Source organism: Apodemus sylvaticus, chromosome 8 (genome assembly GCF_947179515.1).
Source record: "Apodemus sylvaticus chromosome 8, mApoSyl1.1, whole genome shotgun sequence".
NCBI classification, from domain to species: Eukaryota; Metazoa; Chordata; class Mammalia; order Rodentia; family Muridae; genus Apodemus; species Apodemus sylvaticus.
Window position 1 is genome coordinate 80,313,543 of NC_067479.1, and position 18,012 is coordinate 80,331,554.

Below are 18,012 nucleotides of genomic sequence, written 5' to 3' on the forward strand. Positions count from 1 at the left end.
CACTAATTTGGTAGAAAAGAGAAAGGGAAACCTAAATCAAAAGGCTAATGACAGAACATCACTGGCAACATGAGAATCACCACCCTGTCCCATACAATGAACATACATAGATCAGAACCCATTACCACAGTCAGAAATATGTAGCTGTGCAAGTGTCTTAATATGTCCTGAAGAAAGTAAGTTCTCACATTCATAAAACAATACAACTCAGAAAAAAATACTGAAAATCGAGCATGTTATAATGGACAATCTGGGATTAGAACTCACAGAAGCGAAGTATCTATTACCAACAGTTAAAACTAAAACACTAAGCTCATGATATCAAATTCTTCAGATGAAATCATTGCTGGTGTATAGCTCAATCCCCAGACAAACCGATCTTCCATGATAAAAATATTTTCAGATTACGGAAGGCCTCCACAAATGCACTTCTAGGCATACTCATGTGCAGCTAGAGAAAAGGACAAAGTTTTAGCCAGTGTAGGAGAACGTGGCAGTGACAAAGGCAGGCAGAGTGGCAGAGAGGAAGTGGGTCTTGGGCCTAGGAGGTAAGCATTAGAGCACTAGAACAAGCATGACGACGACTCCTCCAGGAGAGGCCATGAAGAAAGGCTAGCGTTTAAGATGTTCAAGGGCGGTGGATCAAGAAATGTTCAACACTGGACAAAAATTTTTAAATAAAACAGCATCAAGTAAGGGCAAAATCCAGTAGTAATAAACTTCAGGAACTAAACAGTACAAATGAACAGATCAGTTAAACACGTATCCTGGTCACGAGTTCAGAACATGAACACTGATGGAATGGAAGTGCATTTCAGAACACTGAGCTACGGGAGAGAAAGCAGATTAGCATCTTACTTTCTAAAACACAAAGTCAGTTTCCACCAAAAAGAGGCAACCCTTGACTTCTGATAGACTCACTAGACACAATCAGAATCAGCCCAATGTCTACCAACAGGCAGATAATGAAATGTGGTACCTGTAAGAGTGAGTGTGTGCACACGTGTGTGTGTGTGTGTGTGTGTGTGTGTGTGTGTGTGTGTGTGTGTGTGTGTGTGTGTGTGTGTGTAATGGAATACTGTCCAGCTCTAAAGAAAAATGTAATCACAAAATATTCAGGAAAATAGATTTAGGGCTGGGCAGCAGCAGTGTAAACCTTTAATCCCAGCACTCAAGAGGTAGAGGCAGGGGGATCTCTATGAGTCCGAGGATACCCTGATCTACACAGTGAGTTCAGGACAGCCAAAGCTACACAGAGAAATAAAATATTTCTTGTCTAGAAAAATAAAAACAAAAACGGGAGAGAGGGAGGGAGGGAAAGAAAGGAGAAGGAAAGGGAAACTGAAAAAAAATAATTTAGTGAGGTCAAAACTTCACAAAGAAAGAAACCCTGTATTATTCTCTTACAGACTCTAGCCAATACCACATGCATATATATATATAAACGAATGTGCGTGCGGGTGGACACAGCATAACACAAGGAAAAGAGCAAAAGCTAACCACTAGGGGTGGGCACAAGGAAGGACCAGATGCCAGCGATAGACACGAGTTACGAAAAGTGAGACACAACTAGCTGCTTTTCTAGTTAAAACTCTGCATGGATTTCCCATTTTTTTGGTGGCAACTAATACATAAAAACATTTCCATGAACGAGTAAAACCCAATGTGAAGCTGCGTAGCTTTGGAATAGCTACTCTGTGTGGTTCACTGAGATTATAAAACTGGGTCTGGATGATTTACAAGTCTGTTTTTTTATATAATAAAGTTTATCTTTTAAGAATATTCACTTTAGGCCGGGTGTGGTGGCACACCCCTTATACCCCAGCACTTGGGAGGCAGAGGCAGGCGGATTTCTGAGTCGAGGCCAGTCTGGTCTACAAAGTGAGTTCCAGGACAGCCAGGACTATACAGAGAAACCCTGTTTCAAAAAAACAAAAAAACAAAAAAACAAAAACAAAAAACAACAAAAAAAAAGAATATTCACTTTAGCTGGATGGTGGCTCATGCCTTTAATCCTAGTACACAGAAGGTAAAGGCAAGTGCATCTTTGAGTTCAAGGCCCACTTGGTATACATAATGAGATACAGGGCTATGCAGAGAAGCTGCCAAAATCAAAACAAACCAAAAAACAACCTCACTTCTTTAAGTACCAGTATTAAATTTGCTTAGAAATATAGAGTAAAATACTGAGGTCTGAAAGGCATGATCAGTTAGAGCACAACATGAGGTAGCCCACTGAGAGAAAGGGAAAGGGTACAGTGAGAGAGAGGGTGGAGGGACGGCTTGGCAGTTAGAGCAGAGGAAGACTCAGGTTTGGTTCTGAGCACCCACATGGAAGGCCACAACCATCTGTAACTCCAGCCCCAGGGGATCCCATACCTTCTTCTGAACTCTTGGGGCACCAGGCACACATACACACCATGGACACACACACGTGCATACAAAGCACTCACATACATAAGATGAAATAAATAAAACAGCAGTTACATAAAGAATGCTGTTTTACTACTCTCTATAGTTGTTTGGTTTATATTGATAGTCTTACTGATAGCAGCAAGATTCCTGCTTTTCACTCATAACACAAATAACGCTACATATGTAAATAAGTTAAAGTATCTTAATATAAATACCATCTTTATATAAAAGCAGAAGTCTTAGCCGGGTGGTGGTGGTGCACACCTGTAATCCCAGCACTCTGGGAGGCAGAGGCAGGCGGATTTCTGAGTTCGAGGCCAGCCTGGTCTACAGAGTGAGTTCCAGGACAGCCAGGACTATACAGAGAAACCCTGTCTTGAAAAAAGCAAATCCAAAAAACAAAAGACAACAACAACAAAAAAAAGCAGAAGTCTTATTAAAGTATCCTGTGTTTATTTTGCTGTATTCATTTTGGTGTTGACCAAAAGCGATACTCAGAGGAAACCAAAGAGCTAACAAGTCAAAACTCTTATTTATCCTATGTGGAGGCACATTCAAGTGTAAAAAGACGTTCTAGCTAGTGTTTATGTCAATTTGACACATCTAAGAAAAAGAAATCAAGCAACTGTTCCAGATGACTGGCCTGCAGACAGGCTGGCAGGGCATTCCCTGACTGTTTTATGTGGGAGGCCCCAGGGCAGAGCTTTAAGAAAGCAGACTGAACAAGGCATAGGAAGAAAGTTAGTAAGCAGCACTCCAGCATGGCCTCTGCTCTAGTTCCTGCCTCCAGATCCCTCCCTCTTTCCTGCTCTGACTTCTCATCAAGCTCTAAGATGAAATAAATCATTTCCTGGCCAGGTTGACTTTGGTCACAGTGCTTGTCACCTCAATAGAAACCCTGAGACAGAAGGGAACAGCGGAGATGGAAGCAGCGTAACAAATGCCCCGTCACACGGGCAAATGAGTAGGCAAAGGTCATGCGGATAAAGGCAGGCAGATCCACGGAAGCAACTCTCTTCCTAAGGCTACGAGGACAGGGGAAAACAGGGTCACGCCCTGCTCTCACCAGCCCATAAGATGCTAATTCTCACTGCAGGCAAAGCCACCAGGTTGCTTATTTTACACCTAATAAATGTTGAAGAAATAAGATAATCTGAAAGGACAAAAATCTATTTTTATATATGCCAAATAATCTTTCTCTCCTGACAGCAGAGAGGAAGGGTCCCCGCCCACACCCATGCCACTCCTTTACCTTGCTGTGCCGCCTCATGCTCTGCCGTCCTCTTCCTGATGTAGCTTTGAACTTCTTCCCACCGCCTCTCAGCTTCTTGTAGTTGAACCTTGATATAGAAAGAAAAAGGGAAAAAATGAAAATCAACTCTGACAAGATTCAACTGTAAAAAAGAGAGCCATTTCTTTACCGGCCACACCCATCATCTTCTCCAACACCCCAGGAACTCAGTTCCAAGGACATTAGATCATGACAGACAGCTGCTCCTACAAACTTATCTAACCCACTGAGCTAGAAACCACTTTTCATCATCAACCATTCCTAAGTCCTTAAGCTATTAAGAGGCAAGACAGTATCTATTGCCAAATCTCAGTGAGTACCTAAAATTTTACATATTTTGAAATATACATATTGTAATCACTAAGACTATTAACTATGATGCCCTTATCATACTCCTTCATCCATGTCAACAAAAAAATCCCCCAGAATCTCCAGTGTTAAAGGAACGACACTGACATCACTTTAACAAAGTATTGAACAAAACTCAAGAAGGAAAAGATAAAGAAAATAACAAGTTATAAATCTTCTATAGGTAATAAGAAAACTGTGTGGAACTGGCATCAAGGTGTACTATATATCAGTATGGGTGGGGGTTCATAGTAAGCACATAACCTCTACAAATTGAACTATATATTTATAGAAAATCTTCTTCCTCAGAAAAAGGAGGAACAGGTAGCTACCATGTCTTAAACATGTAAGCTTCCGAGCTCCTGTGACATGAAAGGGCGACTCTGCTCCTCCTCAAGCAGCCTGACAACTCCACATCTCCTGACAGCATAAGCATATTAGCACACACCTGTCACTCTGGGTCTGAAAACAGAACAGCAAGGTTTTGTGCACGAAGGGCTCGGGTGGAGCCACTGGAGTGGCTCTAGGGGAGACCCAGCACCAATGCTGAGGTCTAACTTAAGTTAGAGATGATAAAAGTAATGCTAAAGGTTTCTAAAATTATTTTTGCCTTACACATGTAGCCATGTAGGCATATATAAAATAACACACACACAATAATTCAACCCTTATTTATCACTGGGCTTCATTTTTCTTATCTCAGTTTATAGCTTCAAACCCAGCCCTATGATCAATTATTACCAAGACATAACTTTGAAAAGGCAGAGCCCTTAGAATGTGAGTCTAATTAAACGTCATGCTAATTTCTCAAACCTATACACACAATAGGTCACGGGTGGCAGCGGCACCATGCCCTTTAGGAGCTGGTGGAGGGCGGGGCGGGGCGGGGCGGGGCGGGGCGGGGCGGGGCGGTCACCTTCAGCTGGGCGGCGGCCTGCTCAGCGCTCTTCTTCTGGACCCCCTCTTGCTGCAGCTTCCCTGTCTTCTCGTTCAGCTCGTTCACCAGCCGCCCACAATCTTGGCGCAGTTTAGTTAGCTCTGCAGACTGCCTGCAACAGTGACTTGACTGGGGCTGCATTGTTACATACATGAAGAACTCACAAGCACAACATAGCCTGTGGTAATTATGCTGAACTAGCAACCCCACTAACAGGCACACAGAAAGGAACATGACTGAGTAGCAGTACCATTCCGAGTGTAGTCTTAAACAATTCAAATGAGGGCAAGCTCTAAAAACCACTACAGTGGGGAAAGGTTGCCTAAGAGAGTAAGAACTATTCAAGCTCAAAAACCTTTGTGCCACCCCAAATTCCACAGAGGCTGGAGAGAGCTGACTCCCAAAGCTGCTGTGTCCTCCACATACACTGCACAGAGCAAAACAGGACACACAAGCCATGGCATACACACCTTAATAACAAAATAAAATAATTTTAAATTTGAAAATCACCATAAAATATCAAGAAAAAGTGGATAACCAAATACTCAGCAGCATGAACAGATACATGACAGGTGCTGCTACCATTAAACTGATCTAAAACCTCCTAATATGGACACTAGACAGAAAGTTCAGCTGCTAGCTAAGAGCATGTGTTGCTTTTGCAATGGGCCCATGTTTGGTCCTATTACCCACACGTGACTCATAGCCATCCTTAATTCTAGTTCTAAAAAATCTGACACCTTCTTCTGTACACAGACATGCAGGCAAAATACTCATGACACAGAATGTAAAACTTTCCAAAAACAACAATCTCCTAATACCAATACCACTGTAACAGGACTTCCTGTTGTCCAGAGGAAGCGAACATTTCCAATTCTAACGAGGAAGTTTTTACTTCATATTGCAAATGATAACCAGTGCTTACTTTGTGCAAGACTACTAGCATCTCTAAGCGCCCCATGAACCACCTGGGCCCCTGGATCACAAGCTTTACAGGGTAAGGAAGATTGGCAGGTGCTACTAAGAATAATGACATCTAAGAAGTGCTAGGCTAGAGGAGGGCAGCTTCAGTGTAGCTTCAGTGTAGCTTCAGTGTATGCGTGCTACTTCACGGGCAATACTGATGCTCAAGGGGCGGGGCAGTCTGCACTACTCAGAGAGCCAGAGAGCCAGGTCTTCACACACAGAAAACAGTGGTTCCTGAAAAGTAACTCAAGATTAGAAGCAAATGGAGGAAGCGATCATTGAGCCAATCACTCTCCGACACCTCCTTATGACAGGTGAACAGCCTGTCACTCAGCTGAGGAGGAGGCATCTGCAGACATACTTGCTTTCCAGCTGGTTTGTAGTGTTACTGACAGCGTCTCTCAGGATACCATTTTCCTGCTTCAAATGAGCTATCTCAGCTTCCATTTGTTCCCGAACTTGCTGAAACTAATTTAAAAATATAAAAGATTTATTAGGAAACAGATCAGCAAAGAAACTGCACTATAATAAAAGAGTAAAAAGCCTAAAGAAAATGAAATACAAACCATCTTCTTCAGGTCAATATAAAGTGACTTAAAAAACTGCTTAGTAATAAATGTGAAGAACAAACTGTCCAGTTCAGACCCTAACAAGATCATCAGCTGAATTATATCTGAGGTAAAATGCCAAACATGCCTCATTTTTTAACTAAAATATGATTTGGGACTTAACATACCCAACACAGAAGTACTGTTCTGACCCCAGAATATGTCAATATTATATTAACAATATTTAAAGTTTTAAGTTGGATCAAATGGCACATGTCTTTAATCCCAGCAAGTGAGAGGCAGAAACAGGTAGAGCTCTGTGAATTTTAAGGCTGACCTGCTCTACATAGCAAGTTATAGACCACCCAGGACAACAAATGGAGAAACCATCCTCCCAAAAATTTTAGCTATCCAATGTTTAAACATTATAAGTATGCACAAACATTTATAAAGTTATAAATTAAGCATAACTAAGAGACACCATAAAATCTACTTGAAAAACATTCATGATGCTGGGTTTTTTTTACTGTGCTAAGTAAAATAATTTTATATCATAAGTGACATAAAATGTACCACTGAGCCCCTATCTTCTTTACTCACATCTGTGTTGTGTGCTATGTGTGCTGTGTGAGCACATGCACATGTGCATGTGCTCAGAGGAAACAGTATGGAATTAGTTCGCTCTCTACCACCTGAGTCCCAGGAATTGAACTCAAGGCGTCAGGCTTGGCAAGAGGCTCACAGAGCCACACGCTGGCACCACCACAGTCATGTGTATAAAGGCCAATGGCGTTAAGCATACCCATCTGCTACATGACCATCATTACATCCATACACATGATTCCTAAGTAACTCATACTCATTCCTCAACCACTACAATCACTGCTGTAACATTTCTTTGGCTTCTAATTTTTTTAATTTCAGAATTATAAAATAAAGAACACTAATTCTTAAGGTCACATAACAACTTGTCTTCCTTTACTAAATAAATTGTTCCATTAAGAGAAATGAATACCTGTTGATAATCTTACTAACAATTCAGCTAACAAAAGAAAGTCTGTATTTCTAGTTTTCAGAGGATTCTATGAACTCCATATATAGATTTATACATCCTGACCTCTACAAGCCATCAAGCAGAAGCAGAGTAGTGAACCTGAGAGGCGGCTCTAACATGTCTCCAGTGTGCTGGAGTGACAGTCCACTGGTTAAGAGCACGTGTTGCTCTAATAGAGGACCCAAGTCAATCCTCAGCACTACAGGCAGTCCGCAAGCATTTGCAATTCCAGAGACTCAGACACATAACATAAATGTTTTTTAAAAATAGTAAAAAAGAACATGTTCTAAAAAAACTGAAGTCAGGTGAAAATCAGTTCTTGAATATCTCACATTACTTAGGAACAAGAAGACAGAAGAAAACAAACCCTAGAAACAGTGGACAGTAAGAACCTAATGATGCCACTCATTTGTTATTGGCAATATTTCTGTGAGAAACACTGAACTTTGTTAGGTATGAAGAATAATTTTTTCATTTAAAAAAAATCTGGAACTAATTACAAGTTAAAATACAAAAAAATTATAGTAGTAAGGACTGTAATTATTCTATATGTAATTCTATACATAACTAAGCTAAGAGCTGAATGCAGGGATAACTATATTATCAGGCTTACTTGTGGGGAGCTCTTGGTGCAGCCACTTCAAGGATATTGGCAAGAATATTTACATTGGGCTAGGGCATGGGAGTGGGCTCAAAATGGACACAAATGAGGAATGTGTTCTTTGTATCTTGATTGTCTTGTTAAGTCCCTGAATACAGTAATCCGGGTCCTTTGTTTATGCCTTGACTTTGTCTTTAACCTAGAATTGACTCTATTCTTTGCATATATATTGCATATATTTGCAGTCTATATCTACAATTGTATAAAAGCAGACTGAAAAAAAATAAATTCGCTTCAGCACTTGCTGGGGTCATGTTAAAATGTCTTTAAATTGTCTCTTTTTTCTTTAATCCTCACTCCCTCCCTTGAGACCCTGGTGACTGGCTGAGCTGACTTGGTCAGTTACTGTCTGAACTAAGTGTTTCCAGGTTCTTGGAAACCTTAAACACCTTAATATCAAAACACTGACAGATTGCAAACTGGCAAGGAAACTACTGAAAAATAAAACTAAACCACAGTAACACTTCAAGTGTGCTTCTTGAGCTAGACCCTGGCTATTGTCTGGGGCCCTTGTCTAGGAGTCTAGGAGAATGAGTTGGTTGCTACAGGCAAATATCAGCAGTTCTGTTTTGTTGGGCAGGCCTGATTATGCAAGCCTTTGTTTGATATACCTGTCCCTTCCTATGATGCATCTGATTTTAATCTATGCAAGCCAACTAAGGGTTCTTTGGAAATTAGTTGTGTCAGCAGATGATGTTTTGCTGGGGCAAACACTGGAAGGAGTGTTTCTTGAAGGTAAAAAGTCACGGCCGGGTGGTGGTGGCGCATGCCTGTAATCCCAGCACTCTGGGAGGCAGAGGCAGGCGGATTTCTGAGTTCGAGGCCAGCCTGGTCTACAGAGTAAGTTCCAGGACAGCCAGGGCTATACAGAGAAACCCTGTCTCGAAAAAAACAAATCCAAAAAACCAAAAAAAAAAAAAAAAAAAAAAAAAGTCACACTCATGAAGGAACAAACAGTTCACTGAAGCAGACACAAATGAGAGGATATTTTGCTAGAGCAAGCATGTGAAAAGACGCATGTATGTATTGGTCCACCCTACATTGCATAGCAAAGGCCTCGTCTGCTTCTGCAAACTTGGGCGGATTAGTAAAGTGATGTCAGCTGAAAAAGACTCAGACTCATGAGCTGAGGCAAGACGAGTGGTAAGGCCAGACTCATGGAGGACTTGTTTCGAGGGAGTATAAACAGGACTCAACAGACAGTGGTGGAGGATGGGCTTACTAGTTTGCATAGCTAGCTTTCTTGGGTCTCACATCTTCGCTGATCTTTACTTCCTTGAGAAAGGCATGACAAGGAATTTCTCCTGGTGTTCCTACTGGTCTTAATCCCTCCAGATTTATGCAGACTCAGCTGAGGCCTGGCTGTTCCTGCTAGGTCATACCACTGCTACCGATCTGGGTTTGCTATCTGGACTCTACCAAAGTAGACTGCTGGTGTATCAGTGAAGTTTTTGGGAGTGGATCAAGGTGCCACTGCTGACCTATGAACTGAACTGCTAATTTCCTCACAGAGCAGGTAAAATTTGCTCCTCAGACCCATTTCTAAACAGGTCCGCTTCCCCACCCCACTCCCCTCCCCCTCATCCCCGCCATATCCTAACCTTTCTTATCTACTACCTCTATTGGCAGTGGGCTAGACAGGAGGTTGTTAAAATGTTTAAGACCTATCATTAAAAGTAGGCTTTGAAAAAATTAAAGCTACAGTAGGTAAATAGGTTTTTTCCTCTATTTACTCAGAGGACACAGTCTGTCTGACCACTTATACATCCAAAGCTAGGTCAGACAGGATGGGCCTACTGCCTCCGGTACCTGGACAAGTCCCAAAATATGTTTACCAGAAATTAACCACGAGAAGAATGTTAGAGAAAGAGTAATTTACTCCACTGTTGGAGGTGAGTGGGCAAACATGCAGCTCAACGGAGGTAAGGGTCCTCGGTTGCTAGATGCATTCTTATGAAGGGGGTATGAGCACAGCCTAAACCAAGTAGAGTCCCAGGCTACTAAGGTATCCTTATATTTGCCTGCCTCAAATTTTATATAAAATATCTCTAAGATATAGACCAGTAAAGATAAAATTCAAAGGATTCAACATAAAGAAAATAACTTAAACTATTAGAAAATTTAAAAAAAAAAAACTTGATCAGTAAGAACTTGACATTAATAATGTTAAATTTCAGATCTGTACTTTCCTTTAGAACTAAAGCATCAGCCAGCAAATAAAAGTAACAATTTAGAAGAAGTGCGTTATGGGAAATATTAAAATCTCAACTGGCAAATCCAAGCTTTGTTCATCAAGGGAACGGAAGAAAAGGAGGTGGCACAGTCCTAACTAAAATCCTTAAAGTGAATGATCCATAGGAAAGATCACAAGAACACAATGTCTGAAACATTCAGAGACTGGAGGAAAGTATAGAGATGCCATGAGTGACCACCCAGGGGTCGCTGTCACCGGTCTCCACTCGGACGCCAGGACACCAGACCCCATGTAGCTCCTGGGGACTGGCTGGTCCACCTCTTCTCATTATCAGGATCTAGGTATCTTTGGCTGCTCGAACTTGAGTTCCTGCAAACGTAACGTTACCCCTATTCCCTCTCACACTTGCTGCCACAGTGACCTCCGAAAACGAAAACAGATCACTCTGCTGACTTCCCTATATTCATTCAAAGGCTGACCAGTTCAGGCATCTGAGACACTCTAGTGGGTCCATACTTATTTCTACATCTTTTCTTCACCTTGGCTCTCAATTCTCACAACTTGCATTTCTCACAAAATTCTGTGTTCCCAAAATATAGACAGTGACCCTACTATCTACGAGATGGGAATAAAGAAGTACACCAAGTAATAAGTCTTACAACCAGGCCCTGGCACTTCAGTTTCACTTGACAATGTTGATTCCGAAGGTCCAACATAGCATAAACACAGCATGTCCAACAATCTTTTATCTACTATCAGTTCCTTCCCACCTTTCCCAACTCCACCACTTCAATGCACACATGCTCACCTCCACAGGCCTGGTGTACTGCCCTATCAGCTTCAGCTTCCTATCTTATCCCCACAGAATATCTATGTACTTCAGAATAAGGAGAAATAAGTTTAGCTAGCCACTATTTGTCAATGGCTCACCCCGTGCAAAGCACTTAAAAGTTATACAAGCAGAGCAGTGGTTGGGCACACCATCCCAGCACTTGGGAAGCAGAGAAACGCAGATTTCTGAGTTCGAGGCCAGCATGATCTACAGAGTGAGTTCCAGAACAGTCAGGGCAACACAGAGAAACCCTGTCTCGAGGAAAAAAAAAAAAGGAAGGAAGGAAAGTTATACAAATACACATAATTCATCTTACTTTCCAAGACTCCAAACATACCTTCATCTGCATCTGCTGATTTTCTTGGTAACTGACATGCATTTTGTTTTGGAATATATTATGTTCCTTTTCTAGTGTTCCAATCCGATCTTTCATCCTTGCTATAACAACACTGCTTCTTTCTTTCTCTGTGATCATTTCCTAGAACAGTAAACCAGAAAAGAAGAGTATGAAAAACTTGTTACAGCACTGAAGCAAGACAATGTTCTACCGGTAACATATTGTTAATGCTCGCCCCACCAGGGCTTGTGTATGAAGCAAAGTCAAAGGTTAAAAACAAAGGAACCGAGATTCTTCTTTCTGCAGTCCCTACTCCCCACACAATGCCTGTTTACAAACACTTCCCAGATTGTTTCTATTTACAATGCACTTTTTGATTCAATCATTATAAAGGCTGTGAGCCTACACACTAATGTGATTATAAGAAAAAATATTTTAAGGCAAAACAGTGATGATTTCTTACTCTCCTTTAGAGTTCAGTGAAAGACTGAGGTGTTGGAATAGGAACCAAAGACAGGAAGAGAGACAGGATGTCTGTAGCAGAAAATAAGTTTAAAGGCGGCTGTTAGGAAACATAGCCTTGTTGTCTTCCTAATTCAAACCTTAAAACGTGTAAACTCCTAGAACAAATACTACCCACACAAGTGAAAACAAACAATTTCAGTTATCTGAAGGTATGAATACATCCCTGCTTTAAGAAACTGTAACAAAACCAAGGCTTTTATGTAATTTATGAAGTGATTTATATACTTACATTTCATATTTTAGATTTATATTTGAAAGCTGCTATACTGACATACAATACACTTATCAGTTTATTTTTAAGGAATTATACTCAATGTATTTTTACAGAAGTGCCATACTAAAGCCAGTGATGTTGGCAATCATCCAAAATCCCAGCATTTGGAGGTGCAGTAAGGGGGTCAGGAGTACAAGGTCATTCTCAGCTCTACAGCCATCTGTAGGCCAGCCTGGAATACCTAAGACTGTTCCAAAACTATGGGGGGTGGGGGGGAGCACTGCACATTAACTCCATATAAAATATGGTTAAAAAAGAATTTTATTTAAGATAGGTAAGTCAGATTTCTTTTCTAGGCAGCTATTTAACAGTTACCAAGTACACACCCGCAGTACACAGGACGATAGCACTTGGGTTGAAGCCATAAACAGCTCACAACAAAACATCAAAAAGGAACAGCCTATTTCTTTAAACTTCAAAAAGCAGTATTAAATGATGGTCACATCAAAATATGTTAAAGTTAATTATAAGGAACAGGCTTATAGCATTTCTGTGCTTGCACTGACTTTTCTTACTAGTCAAGCTCACAGAAAGATTTACACTGAGAGCCGTTCATTCCTGTGGGGTGGTGCTGAGATCGCACACTGGCCTGTCTACACTACTCTAGCTAATGGAGGAAACATATTCTCTCCAGAGTTCCACTTCTGTTCTCTCAGTCGACACAGCTATTTTTAAAAAAGGTTTGTTTGGGGTTAGATTTTTACCCATCAGACTAAAAAGGCTTAAGTTCTAAAGAAGCAGAATTTAAGAGCATGACTATTTATCACTAGACTCTCCGAACCTAACAAAGCTTCGAGTGAACCACGTAACCGGACACCAGGCTCCTCAGAAAAGCAGGCCCATTCACATCATTGAAGACAAATGCTTGTGTTCTGAGCACAACGGTTTTGCTATTCTGGTTAGACTAATACATATTTTTACTTTATTGTTTTATCATGAATGAACAAGTCTTCCATATGAAAATCCTAAAGCAAATTGCTTTTATTGTATATAAATTTATTCTACATAAATTACATAAAAATTAAATTAGGGCATTAGGACGCATGGTGCTTCTCAAGTCTCTCACTGCCTCCCGCTCAGGAAACACATCCCTGAACCTGAGGATGCTTCACCTGCGTCAACTGCTTACAGCGCTCCTTTGCAGCGGCGGCATCTCCCGTCACAGCAGTGAGCAGCCTCTCCTTCTCCTGAAGCTGATGCAGAAGACCACTCACTTCTCCTTTATTCGACTGTAATAGAGAAATCAGGATGGAATGAGTAAGTTAAAACGACCCAACGAAACTGTAAGCATGAAATAGCTACTCTAAAGAGCCCATGGGCCCAGGGGACATGCATCTAAAAAAAGATGACTGCCACTCACTAGTCAAATAAAATCAGATGAGTCACTCCGACAGTAAATATTCTAAAATTAGTAGGGTACAAAGCAGCATACTTTAACAAAGAAGTATTGAACTAACACTTACAGGCCCAAAAGTCCAAACAAGTAATTTCCCTCCTTACTTTTCCAAAGGATTAAGAGACTATGAAATCGCCCGAAATCGCCCTGTGTGATCTCAAAGCACAGTATAGGAAAGAGCAACGGAGCAGTGACAATGGAACACCATGCTCAACAACTGTCACCACATGCCAAGATGCCACCAGTGCCAGTGCTCTGAGGTCAGCAAGTACCATTCCCAAATGAAAACACAAAACAAAACCACAATGCCCCATTTGATTGGAGAAACAAATGCAGTTTTAGGCAAGAACTTTCTTGGAAGACAGTCTTAAAAGCTCTATGAAGGAAAAGAGAAAATGAAGAAATTGCACCAGCTTTACTAAGAATACAGCAAGCAGGGGTGGGTGGGTGGGGGGGGAGGGACAATATGGGAGACCCAAATGGAACAAAAGTCTCACTGCCTGACCAGCCCTGAAGACGACATTGGACAATTCACCGCTCCCCACCCAGCACAAAGACAGCACGAGTGAGGAGGCGGCACAGAAGCAGGAAGCCCCACACCAGGTCATCAGGACAGCTGCCTCCTCCTCCTCCTTCCTCTGCAGCCTCTGCTCACAGCAGCATTTCCCTCTAACTCGTGCCTGCCTCACTCTTAGTGGTGGCTCTGTGGGCACACGGTGGCCCAGGCCTCACACTCTTAGCGGTGGCTCTGTGGGCACACGGTGGCCCAGGCCTCACACTCTTAGCGGTGGCTCTGCGGGCACACGGTGGCCCAAGCCTCACACTCTTAGTGGTGGCTCTGTGGGCACACGGTGGCCCAGGCCTTGGCTGTGCCACCATCCTTCTTTAAATTTGCTGGCCACAGTCTGTTTCTTGAGTTTTCACGAAAACTCTACCTCCAAAGCTTTGTCAGATTAAAATCCTGATTTGTTGACTTTGGACTTGATAGTTTAGCAAGGTTAACATTACTCCCTTTCCTTCAATTATTTGTTTCCTATTCTCCACATAAACAAAACCTGAACTTCACATTCTTGCCATACAGTTTCATCACACTGCTCTCACAGTGTTTACAATCCACGCTTTCTCCTGCAGCCTGCACTGACAGGGATGAGGGGTGGGGTCAGAGGGAATGCCCAACTCTAGCACACTGCAGCTCTACTGTGCCATGCACACAGCACACCTCCTTGTCACTGTTTTCAAGTGAATGACTACATTTTCTATAGTGTCCCTGCCAGGCCTGAAATCACTGTGTCAGGCAAAAGTTATTTATTTTACAGGTTTTTACTTTTGTTGTTTTTTGGGTTTGGGTGGGTTTTTTTAATTTTTGTCAGACATTGGGGAGGGGAGTTATCCATAAAGAGCGGTGGGGTGGGGCCAGGGATGGTCAACCTAAGATATTATTTCTCAGGATAGCATCAACCTTGGTTTTTTATTTTGAGGCAGGGTTTCTCTTTGTTCTGGGGCTCATTCATTCAGCTGGGCTGACTAGCTAACAAATTATTGAGCACCACAAAACCTCCCCAGGGCTCTTCCTGCCTCTGTCTCCCCAGCACTGAGACAAGAGGCACATGCCACCACACCCAGTGTTTTACATAAGCCCTAGAGATCAGAAACAATAGTACTAACCACTAGATGATGGATGGTGGCAGGCCAGTGGCCGGCCCAAGGATCAAACTCAGACTCTCAGGTTTGTGTATCAAGAACTTTATGGACTAAGTTATCTCCCAGCCCAAAACCATGTATCCTTGCAAAGAAACATTACACACAGAAAAAAATTCTAACACCAAACAAAAGGTTCTAGGTCTTTCCAATGGACAATCTTCAATTACAAAGTATTTACTATCTGTTTTATATCTAGAAATCACCTGGTGTTACTTCATCAAGACCTCTAGCTAAAGCAAAGCATGATCCAACTTAGTTAAAAGTCAAATGACTGGGCTGGGGAGATGGCTCAGTGGTTAAGGGCACTGACTGCTCCTCCAGAGGTCCTAAGTTCAATTCCCAGCACCCACATGGTAGCTCACAACCATCTGTAATGGAAATCTAATGCCCTCTTCTGGTGTGCCTGAAGACGACAACAGTGTACTCATGTACATAAAACAAATAAATCTTAAAAAAAAAAAGAGCCAAATGACTGTAGAGCCATAAAAATCATTTTGCCTATTTTGAACAATTAGCTTTTATCAGAGCAGCAGATGACTCAAAGAATGGTTGTCTAAACAAGTTCGTAAATTAGCATGAATATATAAGAAATAACTTCTAAGCATTCCAGAACATGTAGATGTGGACATGAGGGCATTAAGAACAGGAAGTACATAACTACTACGCATGCCTCACTGGCTGAACTTTTAGACACTGTCCCCCACTGTGCTGGTCAGAATTGCTTACCTTCTTTAAAGCATCTTTGATCACACCAGACTTTTCCTTTAGCAGGTCTACAACACAATGAGCCTCATCTTCAGAAAACATCATAGTTTTCAAGGACAGAAGGAAGTCTTTGAATTTCACTTCAGCATTTTCTTAATTATGAACAAAAGGAGGGCAAAGTTAGCACTAGAAACACAGCAATAATTTGAACAAATATAAACATAAAAAAAAATCCCAGACCCATAAAGTCAATGACCACAAGAAAACAGACTCTGGGTCAAGTAACAATAGCTACTTTAGTCAAGAGAAAAAAATAATGCTTAGCGTCTATACCAAGAAAAATTATAGTCACTAAAAGTTTTCCCAGATGCAGGATACTGAACTACCAATATGCTCTTACATTTTATTCCATTTGTTTGTTTGTTTGTTGGGGAGCAGAGCACACGTCAGATGACAGCTTGTCTGAGATGGTTCGTCCTGCCATGAGTCCCGAGGCTTGAACCCGGTCACCGGGCTTGGCGGCAAGCTCCTTTCCCTCTTAGAGCATCTCACTAGTCCTGCCCTTACTCTTAACACCATTTAAGCATTTAGTAGATACTAGTACCCGCACCAGGTGCAGTCACAATATCCTCATTTAATTATTAATCCTGACTGAGTAAACCAAACTTCCCAGATGAGAAATAAGTCTAGGATAATTATAACAATGCAATCTGCTTCTAAAAAGATCAAATATAAAGCAGTTGTGACATTAAAATACTGTATGCATAAAACATCTCTTAGCTTCACCTATTCTAATCCTCTAGGGCTCCCTGGAGAAACTCCCTTTCTTCAAGGAACTTCTCCCCAGACCCAAGGCAGCCAGCCTAAGCCTTTTTTACATGTCAGCTGCACTACATTTTAAAAGATGTGGCACATGTGGAATGAAGGGGTAAATGAAAACTCTGCCTTTTCTACTCAATTTTTAAAAATAATTTATTTTATGTTCATTAGTGTTTTGCCTGTGTGATGGTAGCAGAAGCCTTGGAGCTAGAGTTATGAACAGGTATAAGCTGCCATGTGGTTGCTGGGAATTGAACCTGGGTCCTGGAAAAGAACAGTCAGTGCTCTTTAACAAACCAGTCATCTCTATAACCCTCTTCACTCAATTTTATATGAACCTAACATTGCTCTTAAGTATACATTGAGACAAAGCCTCTGTATATAACCTCAGTTAGTACTGAACTTGGAATCCTCTTTCTCACTCTCCAGAGTATTAGAAGTATCAGAATGTGTCCAGCTAAAACAGCCTACTCAGAGGGGCTAGAGATGACTCAGTACTTAAAAGAACTGGCTACTCTTCCAAAAAACCAAGGTTCAATTTCCAACATCCACATGCAGGCTCAAAGTCATCTGTGACTCCAGTTATTGGAGATCACATACCTTTTTCTGGCATTTACAAACTTCTGCATCACAGACTATCACTGAAAGATGTCAGGAGGAAGGTTGCTTACTGACTTTTTCCCTCTGCCTCGTTCTGCCTTACTGCCTTACATACCCACAGAAGGCTGGGCCTACCCGCAGCCATCATACTCCACAGACTCCCTACATACAGGACAGTCTGATGGAGGATGTGTCTTCTCAACTGAGCGCCCCTCTTCCCTATGATGCTAGCTTATGTCCAACTAACAAAAAAAGAAAACAAAACAGTACAGTGTCTGAAACGAACTGCAGTGTTTTTACAGGACATATAAACCCCGCTGCTCTTTCAGAAACAACAGTTTATGACAGAAAATGTCAGATAGCTCTTTCCTATCATCACTCCGCAGCAAGTAAGCATCAAAACAGTTTA

The 18,012-nt window shown here is 41.6% G+C and overlaps 1 protein-coding gene across 24 annotated transcripts in view; it reads right to left on the reverse strand.

The window, feature by feature from the left end:
* Positions 1–18,012, reverse strand: part of Ktn1 (kinectin 1) — an 85,587-nt gene that overhangs the window by 50,044 nt on the left and 17,531 nt on the right. For all 24 annotated transcript variants that reach the window (XM_052191648.1, XM_052191668.1, XM_052191672.1 and 21 more), the window contains exons 5-10: positions 16,206–16,336; positions 13,495–13,611; positions 11,584–11,724; positions 6,319–6,425; positions 4,971–5,103; positions 3,668–3,755 (exon numbers count right to left, since the gene is read on the reverse strand). In XM_052191648.1, coding sequence (XP_052047608.1) covers positions 3,668–3,755; positions 4,971–5,103; positions 6,319–6,425; positions 11,584–11,724; positions 13,495–13,611; positions 16,206–16,336 — 717 coding nt within the window. The remainder of the gene's footprint in view (positions 1–3,667; positions 3,756–4,970; positions 5,104–6,318; positions 6,426–11,583; positions 11,725–13,494; positions 13,612–16,205; positions 16,337–18,012) is intronic.